The sequence below is a fragment of the Castanea sativa genome, chromosome 11 (genome assembly GCF_040712315.1).
Source record: "Castanea sativa cultivar Marrone di Chiusa Pesio chromosome 11, ASM4071231v1".
NCBI lineage: Eukaryota > Viridiplantae > Streptophyta > Magnoliopsida > Fagales > Fagaceae > Castanea > Castanea sativa.
Window position 1 is genome coordinate 51707103 of NC_134023.1, and position 16948 is coordinate 51724050.

The 16948-nt window shown below is 33.3% G+C and overlaps 1 protein-coding gene across 1 annotated transcript; it reads left to right on the top strand.

Moving 5' to 3' along the window:
* Positions 1-7739: 7739 nt before the first annotated feature.
* On the top strand, positions 7740-10780 carry LOC142616690 (uncharacterized). Its single transcript, XM_075789488.1, has 5 exons — positions 7740-7811; positions 7941-8366; positions 8507-8845; positions 9959-10145; positions 10320-10780. The coding sequence occupies exons 1-5, from the start codon at positions 7740-7742 to the stop codon at positions 10778-10780; spliced, it is 1485 nt and encodes a 494-aa protein (XP_075645603.1).
* Positions 10781-16948: the final 6168 nt, after the last annotated feature.

Below are 16948 nucleotides of genomic sequence, written 5' to 3' on the forward strand. Positions count from 1 at the left end.
TTTTCTTTAAGTCCCTGAAATGTTTCTTAGAAGATAATTGCAAAGATTATGGCTTCAAAAGTGAATTCACCCACCAAAGATCATTTGCTCTTGACAAGAATCCTCTGTTTCCCGATTGAGAAATTCAAGATTAACACCATCATAGCACAAGAGGTGATGATTTACACTACTTAAAAGAATGCATCTTAACCACCTCATTCTAGATCTGATTAATGAATCCCCATTTGGTTTTTTAAATCCCAATAGGAGACCACAGATCTCACCCTTTCTCTTCAATTGGACTCTTAGTACTTCTGTATATAGTTCTATTATTATGATTCCTTGATACCAATTGAGATTTACTAAGAGAATCTCTTACATTGTACTATGGTTTGAATTCAGAGCAAGTGTTTTTCTTTACAAAGAAAACTACTAAATGTAATATTAATATTATTACAAAAGACTTACAATCTGATATTATAATGAATGTGATTAATGATACATTAACAAGAAAATAAACGAAATTTTCAATTACTTTTTTTTGTTACATTTAAAATTTAATCCATCAGTTATAGACTTATATGTAATAAAATTTAAAATACCATTAGCTAATCTCCTTTACAAAAAATATCATTGGATTGTTTGTGTTATTTTGGTTTTTAGAATTTTGATTTAAACAATTAACTCCCAAGATATTAGGCTTGTGACAAATCCAACCTTCTATTAATATTCCTAAAAAAGACTAACAAATGTAATCACCTTTACATTTTTTTTCATCACATCATCAATAATTTTATCATGTGCAAACTATGTAATTAGATTCATTAGACTTTAACAAAAAAGACTAACATAATGTTTGATTTGTTAATATTGGTGCAAATTATGTAATTAGATCCATTAAACTTTAACAAAAAAAAAAAAACTAACATAATTTTTGATTAGTCACAAACCTTATGTTTAGGGAGTTAATTATCTCTCCAAATTAAAGAAAAAAAGGATTACAGGCAAATTCATGCCCAACAAGAGAGTGGTACAATTTTTAGGGGGTCTGATCCATTACTACTTTGGGCTTGCGCTGGTCAAATGTCGGGTCCAGTTGCATTCGGCCCTTTAGTCCCAATGTTTTTAACAAAAGCGTGGTAAAGTTGTGGACTTCGGTTTAAGTCTTATTCCGCAATCATAGGCCCACACAAAGAAGGAGCAGAAATAAAAAGAGAGTTATTGTTTTGTTTTTTTTTGGTAGAATAAATTATTGTTTTCTTCTAGACTTTAAACACACACAAAAAAAAAAAAGGTTCAAATTAGTTTAACTAGTAAAGTTTTTTATTATTATTTTTAGAAAGTTTTAACTTATGACGTCCGCTTCTGAAAATAGCTCTTTATTATCAGACCAAGACACCAATCAGTTTTTGGTGTAGGCGGGGATTGAACCCCAAATCTCTTATACAACTATCAGAGACTTTACCAGCTGAGTTAACTGGAATCCACTAAAATTTTTGATTGTTAAATAGAAATTTGAGGTTCAATTTCTGCCTGTACTAAATTGTTTCTAAAAATATAAAAAACAAAAACAAAAATGATTCCTTCCACCATGCAATGCTTTTCCAATATTTATTATTTAGTGACAAACATGACACTTTTTTTTGGGGGGGGGGGGGGGGGGGGGGTTGTGATAAACCAATTTTATCACTCAAAACATCATAAGAGTACAAAAGCACTCTTAGTAGTTTTGAGGGAGGAATGTTTGGTAGTTTTGTGGAGATGGTGTTTGAGACTTCAATACATTTATAGATATATATATATATATATTTTTTTTTCCACAATTCTTAATGTGACATGTTATTATTGATGTATAGTGAAAAAAGTATAAATGATGAACCAATATGAATTGTGATAATGAAATTGCTCTAATCATAACTTATCACATTAATGAATTGTGAAAAAAATTCCAAACTCTAGAGAATTAGGTGTTTGATTATAAACCACTTTTAGATTAACCTTGGTCTCTTATTAATGTTTGCAGGTTGCTCAAATTGAAATTTAAGGTGCTGAAACTAACTTGAAGTGAAAATCTAACTTCAAAGACTAGGGCCTAGGGTTTATAAATTCCTCACTTAATTGGATTTTGGAAAATGCACGAGTTAACAACAAGAGTGAAAAACCCTAAGTGACTAAAGTTCCTAAAAGACTAAATTGAATTATCAAATTTAATTTGTCTCTACTGCCATTGATTTGAAGTAAATTAAACTTATTTGGTGTGATTGATTCTTACATAGACTAAGCTCAAGTGTTTTTATTCGAAATAAACTTAATCTAACTAAACTTATTCGAATAACATCATTTTGAAGTGAACCAGATTGAAGTAAATCATCTCAAAGTAAAGTTAATTGTAGCAATCACAACAGATTAAAGACCAAGTCATCAGTCTAACATAAAATTGATTCAAAGCAAGTATGAAATCAGATCAAATATAAATACACTATAACATTGCATCAAACTTAACTAGTAATTATTAAACAAGATCGCAATTATAAAAGAGGCAACATACAAGCAAAAAGTCTTCTATGAAGCCTAAGAAATAATAAATCTCCCAAGGATCTAAATACAAATGATCTTCAGTATATTCTGGATTGTATATGGTCCCTTTCTTTGTAGAATGAATTGCTATTTATACTTGAGGCCTTATCAGTAATGCCTACTTCCGCTTTTCGTGTGTTGCTTCCTGGTAGATCTTCTCTACCAAGTGTCTCATTGCAAAAAGCTCCTGACAAAGTCAAAAGTTTGTTTCATATATATTTTTCACTTTTCCCACTAAAAGTTACGCTTATTCCTTTTTTAAAAAAAAAAAAATACTATAGACACAACAATATTCATATTATAATAGTTCAGTTTGTAATATTTTTTAAGAAAAGGTTCGTAAATTTTAGTGGTTATTATTTGATCAATGCATGACAGTTGAATGCAACACCGAAGCCAGGGGGACGAGAGGGGCCAACTGCCCTCCCTAAATTCTCAAAAAACATTTTTCCTGTATGCTTCAACCTATGTCTTGCTCCTAACATAAAATAATTACAAAAAATAATACTTTTCCATTCTAAGAGTATGTTTGGATTCCGCTTATTTTGCTGAAACTGAAAAATTATTGCTGAAAGTACTGTAGATAAAGGTAAAAGTTAGTTGAAATAATACAATGAGCTCATGAATAGTGCAAAAAGTGCAATGGGCCCATGAATAGTAGCAAAAATAAGTTAAATAGTGAAATAATTTAAATTTTTAATTCTAACCCAAATGCATACTAAGTAAAATCAACCAAAACTGAAGGCGTAATTGGAATTTTTTTTTTTTAAACTGAAGTTAGTAATAGCACCGTACAAACTGACAGTAATGCATGACAGTTAAATATTACGATTTACATTTATATTAGGTTTTATTTGACAGTTACATTAGTTTACAATTAATTATTTATTTTGTTATAAATATTGACTAATATTTTTTAGATTAGCTTTATTTTAATCTTGCCCTCCTGAACTAAAGTCCTGACTTAACACTGGTTGAATTGGCCTATAGTAAAGGATCTGAAGAGAGATTAATGTGACAACTGACAAGCTCCACCCCGACCTTAACCTATAAAAATCACGTGTCTATGATGACTTTACACATTAATGAGTCCTAAACTTCCATTTCATGAAAGAAAAAATAAGTATTATCAAGATTACTAAGACCATTGATTTTTACGTGATTTCAAAGGAGCAATGTTAGAGAGAATAGAGATAATTTTTTTCACAACTTGCTAAGATATCAAGTCATAAATATAAAGGATCGAGTATATCATGGCATCATTTGAGCGAATTGGTCCCTCCCAAGCACAAAATGCGAAGGAAATAAGGGAAGGGCATAGGCCAAGTTGAGTATATTTTGTATGTAGGAAATTTCAATACTCTCAAAAAAAAAAAAAAAGAAGAAGAAGAAGAAAAAGGTTAGTGTAATATTATTATTATATTGACCCATATCATCATTATTTCTATGATACATTCACCACAACAAACTTTGTTAAATTGTTAAGAGTTTTATTACTCATTATTTGGCATTGTCTCAATCTCCTTTATGATGTAATTATTAATTAAAAAAGAAAGTTGTGAAAAACTTTTGTTCCTAAAGTTGTTGATGCCAAAGTGATTGGAAATTGACGTTAGGGGGAAACATAACATCTAAAAACTCATATAATTCTTTCTTCACTATCAGTAGAAATAAATAATTTATCATTATTTAATTTGATGACTTCTTGTTGTTGTTGTTTTGTTTGTTTTTTTGTTTTTTTTTTTTTTTCCTATAAAAGGGTATAACGGCCATCTATAGGTCCTATATACATTAATAGAATCAAACGCGCAGGTACCGTTAAGTTCATACCTATAAGAATAAGGTACTGTACTGTGACAATTATATCAAAAAGTAAAAGTTGTGGTCCATAAATTTATTTATTTTTGGGTTGTGTTAACGGGCACCGTAAGGTGCCCGTTAACAACATATTTTAGGTAAATTTTTGGATAATTTTTTCAACTTTTGACAGTCTTTTAGTTTTTGGCAATTTTCTTTTTTACTTTTTTTGACAATTGTTTTGATAATTTTTTTTTTAAGTGAAACACAAAAAGAGAAACCTTAACAAGCAGTGCTTGTTAACATTTTCCTTTAATTTTATTCTGGTTTTCATAAAACAAAAAATAAAAATCTAGAGGAGTTGATGCTCAATTGTCAAACAAAAGTAAAAAAGCGTACTACGTTGCTTTCATAGTTTTATGTTGGTAACACTCAACCATATTACATTGCAAGTGTCTACACTGATATATTTTCGAATATCTCTATATAGATATATAAATCTCTTTCATATATATTTTTTCATAATTTATGTAGTTGATAATTGAGTTAGAACTCTAACACATGCAAGTGCCCACATAGGTTGTTTTCAACAGTGCTTATAATGGGGACTTCTACGGAGGAGGTATCTCATGGAGTACCTTTGAAAGACTCTCCTTTCATAGCATGTGAAACTCGTAAATATTGAAATCCCACCTGTAACATGTGAAACTCGTAAATGTTGAAGTCCCACCTACTGTGAAAGAGTAGTTTGTTTGAATGTAGTTTCGTACCATTGTTCCATTCCACATAAGATACTACCAAAAACTATACTCAGAAATGTTTGGGAGGACATAATTGAATTGATTTACAAATTTTCTTTACCCGTCAGTTTCCTATTTGCTTGTACAAGCATGCTGTTCCACAGATGAAAGCGAGCCCTTCAGATATTTATTTTGTCCACAAGTTCTCTCACTTTCAAACAGGGACGAAGCTAGGAGTTTGATTGAGAAGGGAGGAGGGGTAAGTAGGGGCCGGAGTATTAGCAATTTCTAGAATTGGGATATCAACATTTTATGGAATTGAAATATAAACAATTTTTGAAATTGAGATCAAGATTTTGAGTTCCATTATGGATTGACTAATGGAATGGAAGGGGGCTAGAGCATTAGCACTTTTGGAATTGGTATATCAATATTTGATGGAATTGAAATGTCAACAATTTTTGAATTGAGGCCAAGATTTTGAATTCCATTCCGAATTGACTACTAGAATAAAATATTTCGGTACCGGTGTGTACTGATACACCGTTTTTAAATTAACATCGAATATATATTGACACGCACACCCACATGGCACACACCATTGTTAAACTAAATGAAAGTATAATTTGTAATGGATTTAATATAATGTTTTAAAAGAAATCAAATAAAATGATTAGATTGTTATTAAAAATAGGGTCCGATTATATTAATCATTCATTTTAGGAAAATTTTTATCGAAAATTAAAAAAGCTATAAAAAAAAGTTAGTCATTTTTTCATTTTCTTATAAAAAGGTTTCATAAAATAGTTTACTAATGTATGCCCTAAGGTATTTTATAAACTATACGGCTAAAATCACTTTTTCTCCACCCAATTTAACTCTTTTCTGATTTTTCTCATCTCTACTTGCACGTCTTCATTAGCATGTCTCTAAATCTGCCTTCTAATAATCTTATTCATTTTTTTTTTCAATGTGCCTCTTTTATTTTTTGTTACATCATGTTGTTCATTTTGTTCTCACCTTCCTTTTTCTCATTGTGCCTCCTGAATATTACTTTAGTCAGATTCAGTTCATCGTATTTTTCTCGTTTGTTTTAAATGAAGACAAAGAGTAGTCTGGCGATGGTTCAAAGAATGATCATAAATTTATTAATGTCCGAAATGCCAGAAGTGAGTTGATTATAAGCAAGAAGAGACCAATATGATGACCAAGTTTAAAGTTTTTTTGGGTTAATTGAACCTTAAATATTCCTATAGAATTTGAACTGGAGAATTGAATTAAAGACTGGAAATTCTGACGCTGAAGTGGGTCTAGTTAATCACCTTAAATAGCTAGAGTGAACAAGACTTGACCTAATTAAGACTTTGCAACAGAGATAACATAAGAGTTAGGTAATGAATGGTCCTCTTAGGACAAAAACACAACAGAAATGTAAAGTATAAATGGTGTGGATGTAACTAACCTACACCATTCTTCAAAATCTCAAAAGTCTTCACCATCTTTGGATGATTTAAACCATTTGTATGTATCTTGGGGAGGACCATGCATAATATTCATTTATTAACATGCAAAACTTAGTCCCAGAAGCGACATATTGACAGGCAACTGAGGCAAGCGGATAAAAAAGAAAAATTCTCACTTTTTGATAAGTTCAAAAATTTCCTAGAGGGGGAAAGCATATGTGGGATATGTGATCTAACCTACTTTTTTGTGTGTACAACATAAATATTTTGTTTCTTGTTGAATATCATTAGCTTATAATACATTTTAACATGTTTTAGTACTTAAAAACGAGAAAATCTGACTGTTTTTAGCTGGTGTTCACTGGGAATTATTTATTATTATGTTGTGTTGTTGGGAAAGACATATGGAGCATGCCTCCCACTAGGTGCGACACACCATTTTTGGTAATGTACCGGTGTTTGACACGTGTCGGACACCGATACCAGTAAGACTCGCTGGACCAAGTGGTGTCTTTTTCTTTTTTTTTTTTTCCAACACAGCTCTAACACGGCGCCAACACAGTGGACATGCCAGCAGTGAAAAAAAAAATTCACAGATTTTGACAGATGGACAAATCATTACCGTTGATTTTGTGATATACCTTAAAACAAAAAAAAAGCTTAAGTTTGAGACATTATTACCGTGAAAGTTGAAACCCACAACCCAACCCTCCCTCTACCCTTTGCCCTCTATCTCTCACCGGTGCTAGATCGGGCAGATTGGCAAGTCGGCGAGCTCCATAGGCAGTTGTCGTGCCCTTCGTTCCTTCTGATCTTTCTCTCTCTCTTGACGTGGACATGTCTGACCTTCTCTTCTCTTCTCTTCTCTCTCTCTCTCTCTCTCTGCTTTGTGATTTCTCTTCCTCTTTTTTTTTTTTCTTTCTTTTATCTATTTTATTCTTTCCTTTACTGTGTTACTTATAACTTTCTTTCTCACGCGTTTTTTTTAAACCCACTCTCACTATATTATATTGTGTGTATGTATGTATGTCTATATATATATATATATATATTGTTTCTTTACTCAGCCTTTTTCCTTATAAATTATAATGTTTATTATGAATTTAGTGATTCTTGTTTTTGCGTGTCCTGCTATAGTTTTATTTATTTATTAAAGTTAAATATTGTAGGTGATTTTACTAAAATGAATACTAAAAGTGAAAAATCAACTGAGTCAGCTACTCCTCTATGGAAACGTGTTACAAAGTTAGAAAAAGTAAGTGGTGGTGGTGGGAATGCTAGTTTTAGATGTAACTGTTGTGAAAAAACTTTGAAGGGGTCTTATTTAAGAGTGAAGGCACACATGTTAAAACTGCCTAATTTTGGAATATAAGCATGTGTTAAGGTTGGAGATGAGAATCAAAATGAAATGCAGAAATTAGAAGATGCGTATGAGGAATATTTGCATAGACCGAAGAAGCCTAAGCTAGTGTCTTTACCAACTGATTTTGCTAGTAGTCCTAATTTGGGTCCTAGTGAGAGTAGTACAACTACAAGTCATCCATTTTTTCAGAAAAAAGAGGTTGGGAATTCTCCTTTGGAGAAGGCTTTTAACAATCAATGTCAAAAGCAATTAGATTCTCTTATTGCTAGGACATTTTATTATGCTGGTTTACCCTTTCACTTTGCTAAGAACCCGTATTGGATTGAGATGATCAAATTTGTAGCTAATAATAAATTAAGAACAACTCTGTTGTATAGAGAGAGGGCACATATTGAGAAGTTGTTGAAGTCAATTAAAGAAACTTGGAAAGAAAAGGGTTTAAGCATAGTAAGTGATGGGTAAACAGATATTCAAAAAATGTCACTTATCAATTTTATGGCTACATCAGAGAAATGACCACTTTTTATCAAATTGATGGTACCAAAGAGTACAAAGACAAACACTTCATTTCTGACTTGTTTTTAAAGATTATTGGTGAGGTTTGGTATCAACATGTTGTCCAAATTATTACTGATGATGCATCTGTTATGAAGGCTACAGGATCTATTGTTGAAGCTAAATATCCTCATATATTTTGGTCACTTGGTGTTGTGCATACCCTCAATTTGGCCTTGAGGAATATATGTGCACCTAAGAACTCTTTACAGAATGAGGTTCCATATAATGAATGTAAATGGGTTGCACAAGTTGCAGATGAGGCAACTTTCATTCGTATTTTCATCACAAATCATTCTATGAGATTAGCAATTTTTAATTCATATTCCCCTTTGAAGTTATTTGCTGTTGCTGAAACACGATTTGCTTCTGTTAGAACATATGTGGAACTTGTTATGAACATATGTCATTTAGAATTGACTAATCCTTTGACAAAATACACTTTACTTGTAATTGGGTAGATCTAAGATGGTTTAAGTCTTCAAGCAACATATTGTTCAAGTCAAGAGTTATAGCCATGCAAATCTATTCAAGAATCAAGTGAAGAATTGCTGTAGTTTAAAACTCGACAGATAGCTCAACAGATAACCTATCTATCGAGGATTACGAAAATTAGATTTCTAGATCTATTTGTCACACATATCCAAGCTATTTGTGGAGGGCTTCTTTTCTCGCAACCCTAGACATATATAAGGATTATTTTAAAGGCCGTCTAATTTGATGAAAACGGATGCAACTTGATGCAAAGTGATTATTCACTTAAATTGTAACCGGAGACAATTTGCCCTAGTTCATCTTTTTCTTAAAGAAATTGTTGCGTTTGTACGCCGTAGGGTTTTGTAACCAAAGAGCTTCTTGATCTTCATCGTGTGGATGAACTGAAGAACTTTGCAACCAACATCTTCTTAAGTTGGTGTGTAAGCCGTGTACTAGGATCTGTGCATCGATTGGTTAGTGATCACCTACTGGGAGCCATACATTGAAAGGAGATATTGTCACTACATTACAAGTCTAATTGTGTATTGGGGTAAGGGTTCAATTGTAGGTTGGTATAAAGTAATGGGATTCTTTTACTTGTAATCGCTTGTTTTGATAATTGTAGATTCTCGGGAGTGGTAACCTTAAATTCACCTAGTGGGGTTTGGTCTCGGTGGTTTTCCCCATTCATAAACAAATCACCCGTGTTAAATTTAATTTCCGCTGCATTTAGTTATTTGGTGATTTGTTTATGCTACCACGCGTATTGCATCTTAAATTGACTTAATTAATTTACTTGGCTAATTAATTGGTTAATTTACCCAAGGGATCAGTACATTCTTGGCCTATTAGCTTCAATAATCATCATGCTTAAAAGATTGTTTCAAGTAAAATAGCATCTTCGAAATATGGTCATTAGTGAGTAATGGATGTCATATAGAGAAGATGATGTAGGAAAAGCTCAAATTGTGAAGGATTATGTTTTGAATGATTTGTGGTGGGATAAGGTTGCATATATTTTAAGATTCACAGGACCTATTTATGAGATGCTTCGAGTGGCTGACACGGATGCACCTATTCTCCATAAGGTGTATGAAATGTGGGATTCCATGATAGAAAATGTGAAGAAAGAAACATATCGGCATGAAGGCAAGGAAGACTATGAGGAGTCTCCATTCTATGAGGTGGTACACAGTATACTCATTGAACGGTGGACTAAAAATTGCACACCACTTCATTACCTAGCCCACTCCTTGAATCCGAAGTAATTTTTCTATCTCTTTAATCTTTTCTTTTGTATTCTTTTAGGCGTTTTTAAACAAATAAACTAAACTCATTAGTTGCACTTATTTATTTGCTTTTAACTAGGTATTATACTAATCAATGGATTGAGGAAGTCAGAGGAAGTCAGAGGAAGTGTTACGCCACATAAGGATGCTAAAATTTTTGGGGAGAGAAACAAGTGCCTCAAAAGATTCTTTTCTAATCTTGATGATAGGAAGAATCTTACAGTGGAGTTTGGTTTGTTTACAGGAATTATGGCTTATGATGATGATAACATGGATGATAGGTGGACCTTCGATCCAATGCTCTGGTGGTCAAATTATGGGTCCAAGTTACCAATGCTTCAAACTGTAGCTCTAAAGCTTCTTGGACAACCTTGCTCATCATTGTGTGCTAAGAGGAATTGGAGTACATATGGCTTCATCCATTGTATGAGGAATAGAATTACTCCTAAATGTGCTGAAGATTTAGTGTTTGTTCATTCTAATCTTCGACTTCTTTCAAGGAGGATGGAAGAGTACACTAAAGGAAACTCTAAGAAGTGAGACATTGGTGGAGATACTTGGGATGAACCATTTGGAGGACCTGAGTTGCTTGAGATTGCTCATCTCACACTAGATGAGCTAGAGATGAGGATAAGTCTTGTTGTGAATGATGACTAAGTTGATAACGATGATGTTGTTCTGTGATAATCTTGAAAGTTTAAAACTTGTTTTCGTTTTATGTTTTTAGTTTAATGTTGAACTTGTAGTTCTATGGTAATATTGAAAGTTTAAAGCTTGTTTTCCTTTTATGTTTTTAGTTTGATATTAAATGTAGCCTATTTAAACTTTTGGTTTGTACTCTAAACATTTTATGTGTATTATTGTACTACTTTGGGTGTTAGTTTACTTATTTGTAGTTCTTACATAATTTAAATTCTAGACATAAACATATTTTATGTCTAAAGATATTAAAAAATATGTCTAAATATAAAATTTAATTAATTATTTAATTCTCGTACCTACGCCGTGTCGTACCCATATTTTTCAAAAATTTCCGTACCCTCGTATTCGTACCCTGTGTCGTATCCGTACCTATGTCCGTGTTGGTGCAACTTAGCCCTCTCACAAACATGAGACAGGAACAAGATACTAACATGTGTTTTGGTCATTGATGATAGATCCGTGTTTTGGTCATTGAAAGTAGTAGATCACTATTTCTGACACAATGTAGCATGCAAAACAATCTAATTCAAAACCAATTCATAAAAAAAAAAAAAGAGAAAATGGGTATAATAGGTGCAATGGTCAGAGAAATTGCATCAGTTCGGCCAAATTTTTCCATTTATTTTACACTAAGAATTTACTTTTTCAATTTTACACTACCACTTGTTTAAAACACCCACATCACTTCATCTATTTTACAATCTATTCTATTTAAATAATAATTTTTTTATCATTATTCTTTTGTTCCTATCTCTTTATCTTGTCTTTGTACTTATCTCTCTATCTTTATCTTTATCTTTGTCCTTATCTCTCTTAGACCAATCTTTTGTCTCTCCTCCGCTTCTTCTTCTTCTTCTTCCTTTCACATGTCAGATCACCTCCCCTCCACAAGTAGCTTCTTCTTCTTCTTTCTATCACAGTCAAATCAACCCTCCACCACAAGCACCACAAGAATCAAAACCCACAAGCACCGATCTCTGCCACCAACACCGATCCACAAGCATTTAGACCCATTTTCATCGACCCACAAACTCTAATCTCCACCACCAGTACCGATCCACTGATACACAAGCAACTAACACCAACACCAATCTCTCTCTCTCTCTCTCTCTGTTGGTTTGTCTGTGTGGGTGTGTTTGTGTATCTCTATGTTGATTTGTCTGTGTGGATGTGTTTGTATGGGTGTGTTTGTGTGCGTGTGTTTGTGTGTATCTGAGGAAAAAGAAGACGAGGAGAGGAGAAGTTTGAGACTGAGTTTGTTTTGCACACGGAAAAGATAGAGAAAAAAAAAGTGCGAAATTGTGAAATTAATAAAATATTAGTATGCACAGCTACAATAACCATGTATATATGCACTATTACTGAAGCAAATGTGTAAATATACACAGTTTTAGAAGGACTGATGTTAGGAATATGGATAATAATTGTTGTATTGAGATTTAGTTAGTTAGTTAGTTACAATTTCAAGCATGTTAATCACATTTAGCACATGTTGGAATTATTAATGCACATGGTTAATCACATTTAGCACATGTTGGAATTATTAATGCACATGGGCTAGTTACAATAACAAGCATGTTAATCACATTTAGCACATGTAGGAATTATTAATGCACATGGAGAATAATAGAACCAATAGGATGAAGCCATGTGGCAAATGAGATTAGAGCTAGTCTACTATAAATACATGATTGTAATCCAACATTAGAATCAATGAAGAATAAACCAATTTCTTAGTACATTAGTGCATCTCTCTTTCTCTCTCTTAATCTTTCTTTCTCTATAGAGGGTGACTACCTCGAATTAAGTCAATTTCTCTACAATTCCCATCAATCCCCCTACAATTCATACTCATCCCCATTAGGAACCTCTAGATTCCTAACAAGTGGTATCAGAGCCGTCAATCTTGAGACGGATGAATATGACCGGCAAGAAATCTTGAAAGATTTACGACAAATGGTGTATGAAGTTTCAGAGAAGGTAAAGACCTTGACAGAATCTAACGAGGCTATTTCAAAGAAATTCAAGACCTTGACTGAATCTAACAAGGCCTTGGCTGAATCTAACAAGGCCATGAATGAAGAGCTCTCAAGGTTGCAAGGGGTTTTTGAGAATATGACAGAAGAGGAGCTACAATCTCTTGATTCGACCGACCAAGAATCCACAATACATGAACCTGTTGATGTTGGTGTGGAGCAAGAACACACTGTTGGTGTGAATACAAGTGATCTAATGGGGTTTGATGTTGGCCAAACTCATGCTTCAACAAATGGGGCTGCGCATGTAATCATGAATAAAGGCGTGGACTTAACAGTCATGCATGTTGGTGGCAATTCCATTGACTTTGGACTTTGCTATGGGGGCCACATCTTGCTCATTAGTGGCTGTCACAAAACCAAGGAATTAGATGCTTCTTTTTTTGGTGGTAGTTGTGGAATAAATAATGGATTCCATAGCCGAGATGATCACAATTTTTATAAAAAATTGAGTTCTATATTGCTGAAGGTTAAGTTCAATACGACTGCTTTGCGTTATGCTCCTATGTCATGGGCTGTGATTAATTGCTTTGGAGCTATTCATGTAATCAACGGTCAAGATGCTTTGGCGTATTGGGTTAGTGGATGGTTTCCTCTAATGAAGGTGTCATTTTTACAACAACACCTTGTGGGCAAGGTGTTTTCAAGGGGAGGAAAATGTTAGGAATGTTATAAGTATAAGGATAATAATTGTTGTATTGAGATTTAGTTAGTTAGTTAGTTACAATTCCAAGCATGTTAATCACATTTAGTACATGTTGGAATTATTAATGCACATGGGCTAGTTACAATAATAAGCATGTTAATTACATTTAGCACATGTAGGAATTATTAATGCACATGGAGAATAATAGAACCAATAGGATGAGGCCATGTGGCCAATGAGATTAGAGCTAGTCTACTATAAATACATTATTGTAATCCAACATTAGAATCAATGAAGAATAAACCAATTTCTTAGTACATTAGTGCATTTCTCTTTCTCTCTCTTAATCTCTCTTTCTCTATGGAGAGTGACTACCTCGAATTAAGTCAATTTCTCTACAATTCCCATCAATCCCCCTACAATTCATACTTATCCCCATTAGGAACCTCTAGGTTCCTAACAAGAACTTCTTAGTACATTAGTGCATCTCTCTCTCTCTCTCTTAATCTCTTTCTTTCTATGGAGGGTGACTACCTCGAATTAAGTCAATTTCCCTATAATTCCCATCAACCCCCCTATAATTCTTATTCATCCCCTTTAGGAACCACTAGGTTCCTAACAAGTGGTATCAGAGCCGTCGATCTTAAGACAAGTGATTGTGATTGAAGAAAAGTTTGTAAAGAAGTACTGCAAATGTTGAACAAAGTTTCAAAGGATGTCAAAGATATTTCAAAGATGGTTAAGGCCTTGGCTAAATCTAAAAAAGCCATGAAAGAAGAGCTCTCAAGATTGCAAAAGGATCTTGAGAATATGACGGAAGAGGAGTTACAATCTCTTGATTTAATGGAACTCGAAGAACAAATCAAGTTCCAAGAATCTACTACTATTGTTGCAGGTCGGGATGTTGATTTTTGTGTCAAAGTGGATGATGATATACATGAAGAAGCTGCCCTTGAAATTCGATCCAAAGAACCAACAAAGAAGGTGATGATGAACTTCCAAGAACTAATTCTTGATACACCAATGGAGGCTTCCATTCAAGAGTCTATGATTAAAGAATTGGCAATCCAAGTGTTGGTGATCCAAGAATCCAAAATACAAGCGCCAACAATTTTAATGGTCCTAGAATCAAATGAAGGCTTAAGGATACAAGAACATTTTAAGGTTTAAAGAACCAATGAGACCTTGAAGATTGAAGAACCATTGAAGGCTCAAGAATTCGAGCAAAGTTTGAAAATCTACAAAGAAGAAACCTTCATGTGCATGGGAGCGTTTGTCAAAGAGAAATGCATGAATATGGTGATTAAAATGGCACAATAGTATTGGTCCATTGGAAGATCTCCTTTGATGAAGATGCTATTTCACAACAATACCTTGTGGGCAAGGTGTTTTCAAGGAGAGAGAAATGTTAGGAATATGGATAATAATTGTTGTATTGAGATTTAGTTAGTTAGTTAGTTACAATTCCAAGCATGTTAATCACATTTAGCACATTTTAGAATTATTAATGCACATGGTTAATCACATTTAGCACATGTTGGAATTATTAATGCACATGGAGAATAATAGAAACAATAGAATGAGGCCGTGTGGGCTAATGAAATTAGAGATAATCTCCTATAAATACATGATTGTAATCCAATATGAGATATCAATTGAAGAATTAACCAACTTCTTAGTGCATTAGTACATCTCTCTCTCTCTCTCTTAATCTCTTTCTTTCTATGGAGGGTGACTACCTCGAATTAAATCAATTTCCCTACAATTCCCATCAATCCCCCTATAATTCTTATCCATCCCCATTAGGAACCACTAGGTTCCTAACAACTGATGTGGGAAGTTTTGTGGCTTCAATGTGTAAAATTCATCTCTTTTTCTATTATGCAAGAGTATACAAGAGCTAGTGCGGATGCTCTTAAAGAGCTTAGGCTGTCTCTTTGCTTTTACAGCTTCCAATGTCCTTTAGAAAAATACCTAATCCGATGATTACAAAGTTGTACTCCTAGGGACCAAAAAGTACAACTTTCACCATGTATACAAGGGCGGAGGTACATTATGGCCCCCCAATATTTTTAGAAACTTCTAATACTTGGTAAATTTATATTTCACCCTATTTTTTAATAGCCAGCCCCACAAGAATAAAGCTTGCCCCCCCCCTCCTTCAACACCTCAACAAAATTTGGATCCTAAAATCTTAATTTTTCACCATTTGTCTTTTTCCATTCCTTCTCTCAACACTTCAGCCATGTCTTAAGTATTTTTATTAGCTTCTTCTAACTTTTAGTTTTAGTTCCATATAGAAGATTTATTCTTTTTTTTTTTCTATAAGGATAAAACTTAAATATAGTATATTAAAGTACCCAATTAAACTCAACTATATTAAACACAATTGTTCTTGAAAATGAATATAATGTTTGTGTTTTATTGGTCATGGTAAATAGGTGGTTGAGTTCCATTAGGAAACGTAATGTACTACACTTAAAAATATACCGTATTTAAGTTTTTCCCTTTCCCAAAACTCTACAATATGTCCTTCCATTTTTAAGAGATAATTTCAACTTATGGTATTTACTCATAATTATTACTTTATATTATCAGACCAAAATACCAATTGTTTTTTTTAGGTGAGGATCAAACTCCAGATCTTTTCACTTGGTCATTTAGCTAGTTAGTATTTTAGGTGCTAATGAGAATTACACTAATAAAAAAAATTAATGCATGAAGACGCGTATGTATGTTGTAGTTTCAATTTTTCTTGAATTACAAATTAATATGATTGTTTTACCTCGACCCCCCCCCCCCAAACATAAATTCCTGATTCTGCCCCTGCATGTATGTTCTCTCTCTCTCTCTCTCTCTCTCTCTCTGAGAAAGAAAGTAAGTGTAGTTGTAGTCACCGCCATGCATGACTGATGCACACCTTCTTTGTAGACTGCTTCAAGAAGTTACAAGTAGGAAGGTCATGAAAAAAGTAGTCAAAGTAGGATAGGTGCTTTTATTACGAGGGAGTCTTTATTACAAGGGTTATCACTGCACACCTTTGGTGCAATGGTCACTTCACAAGTATAAATACTTATGGAGTATGGAGGGCAAAGGTCAGGATCCAAGTCTTTAGGAGGGAACTTCACACACATATACACTTAGATTATGTTAGAGTAGAATTTTTATCTTGTATAAAAAAAAATCTTTATTACAAGGATTAAGTCTTCTAAAAAGCCTAAGAACTACTAGATCTTCTAAGGATTTATATACAAATGATCTTATAATTATTCTCTAGTTTATTCTTGATTGTGTGTGGTTCTTTCCTTGTAGAATAAGCCTCTA

Excerpts from the sequence above, each read along its gene's own strand:
- LOC142616690 (XM_075789488.1), top strand. The coding sequence starts at position 7,740 with ATGAATACTAAAAGTGAAAAATCAACTGAGTCAGCTACTCCTCTATGG. Across the intron at positions 7,812-7,940 it reads GTGTTACAAAGTTAGAAAAA|GTTGGAGATGAGAATCAAAA; the intron begins GTAAGTGGTGGT and ends GCATGTGTTAAG. Across the intron at positions 8,846-9,958 it reads CTGAAACACGATTTGCTTCT|GTTGCATATATTTTAAGATT; the intron begins GTTAGAACATAT and ends TGGTGGGATAAG.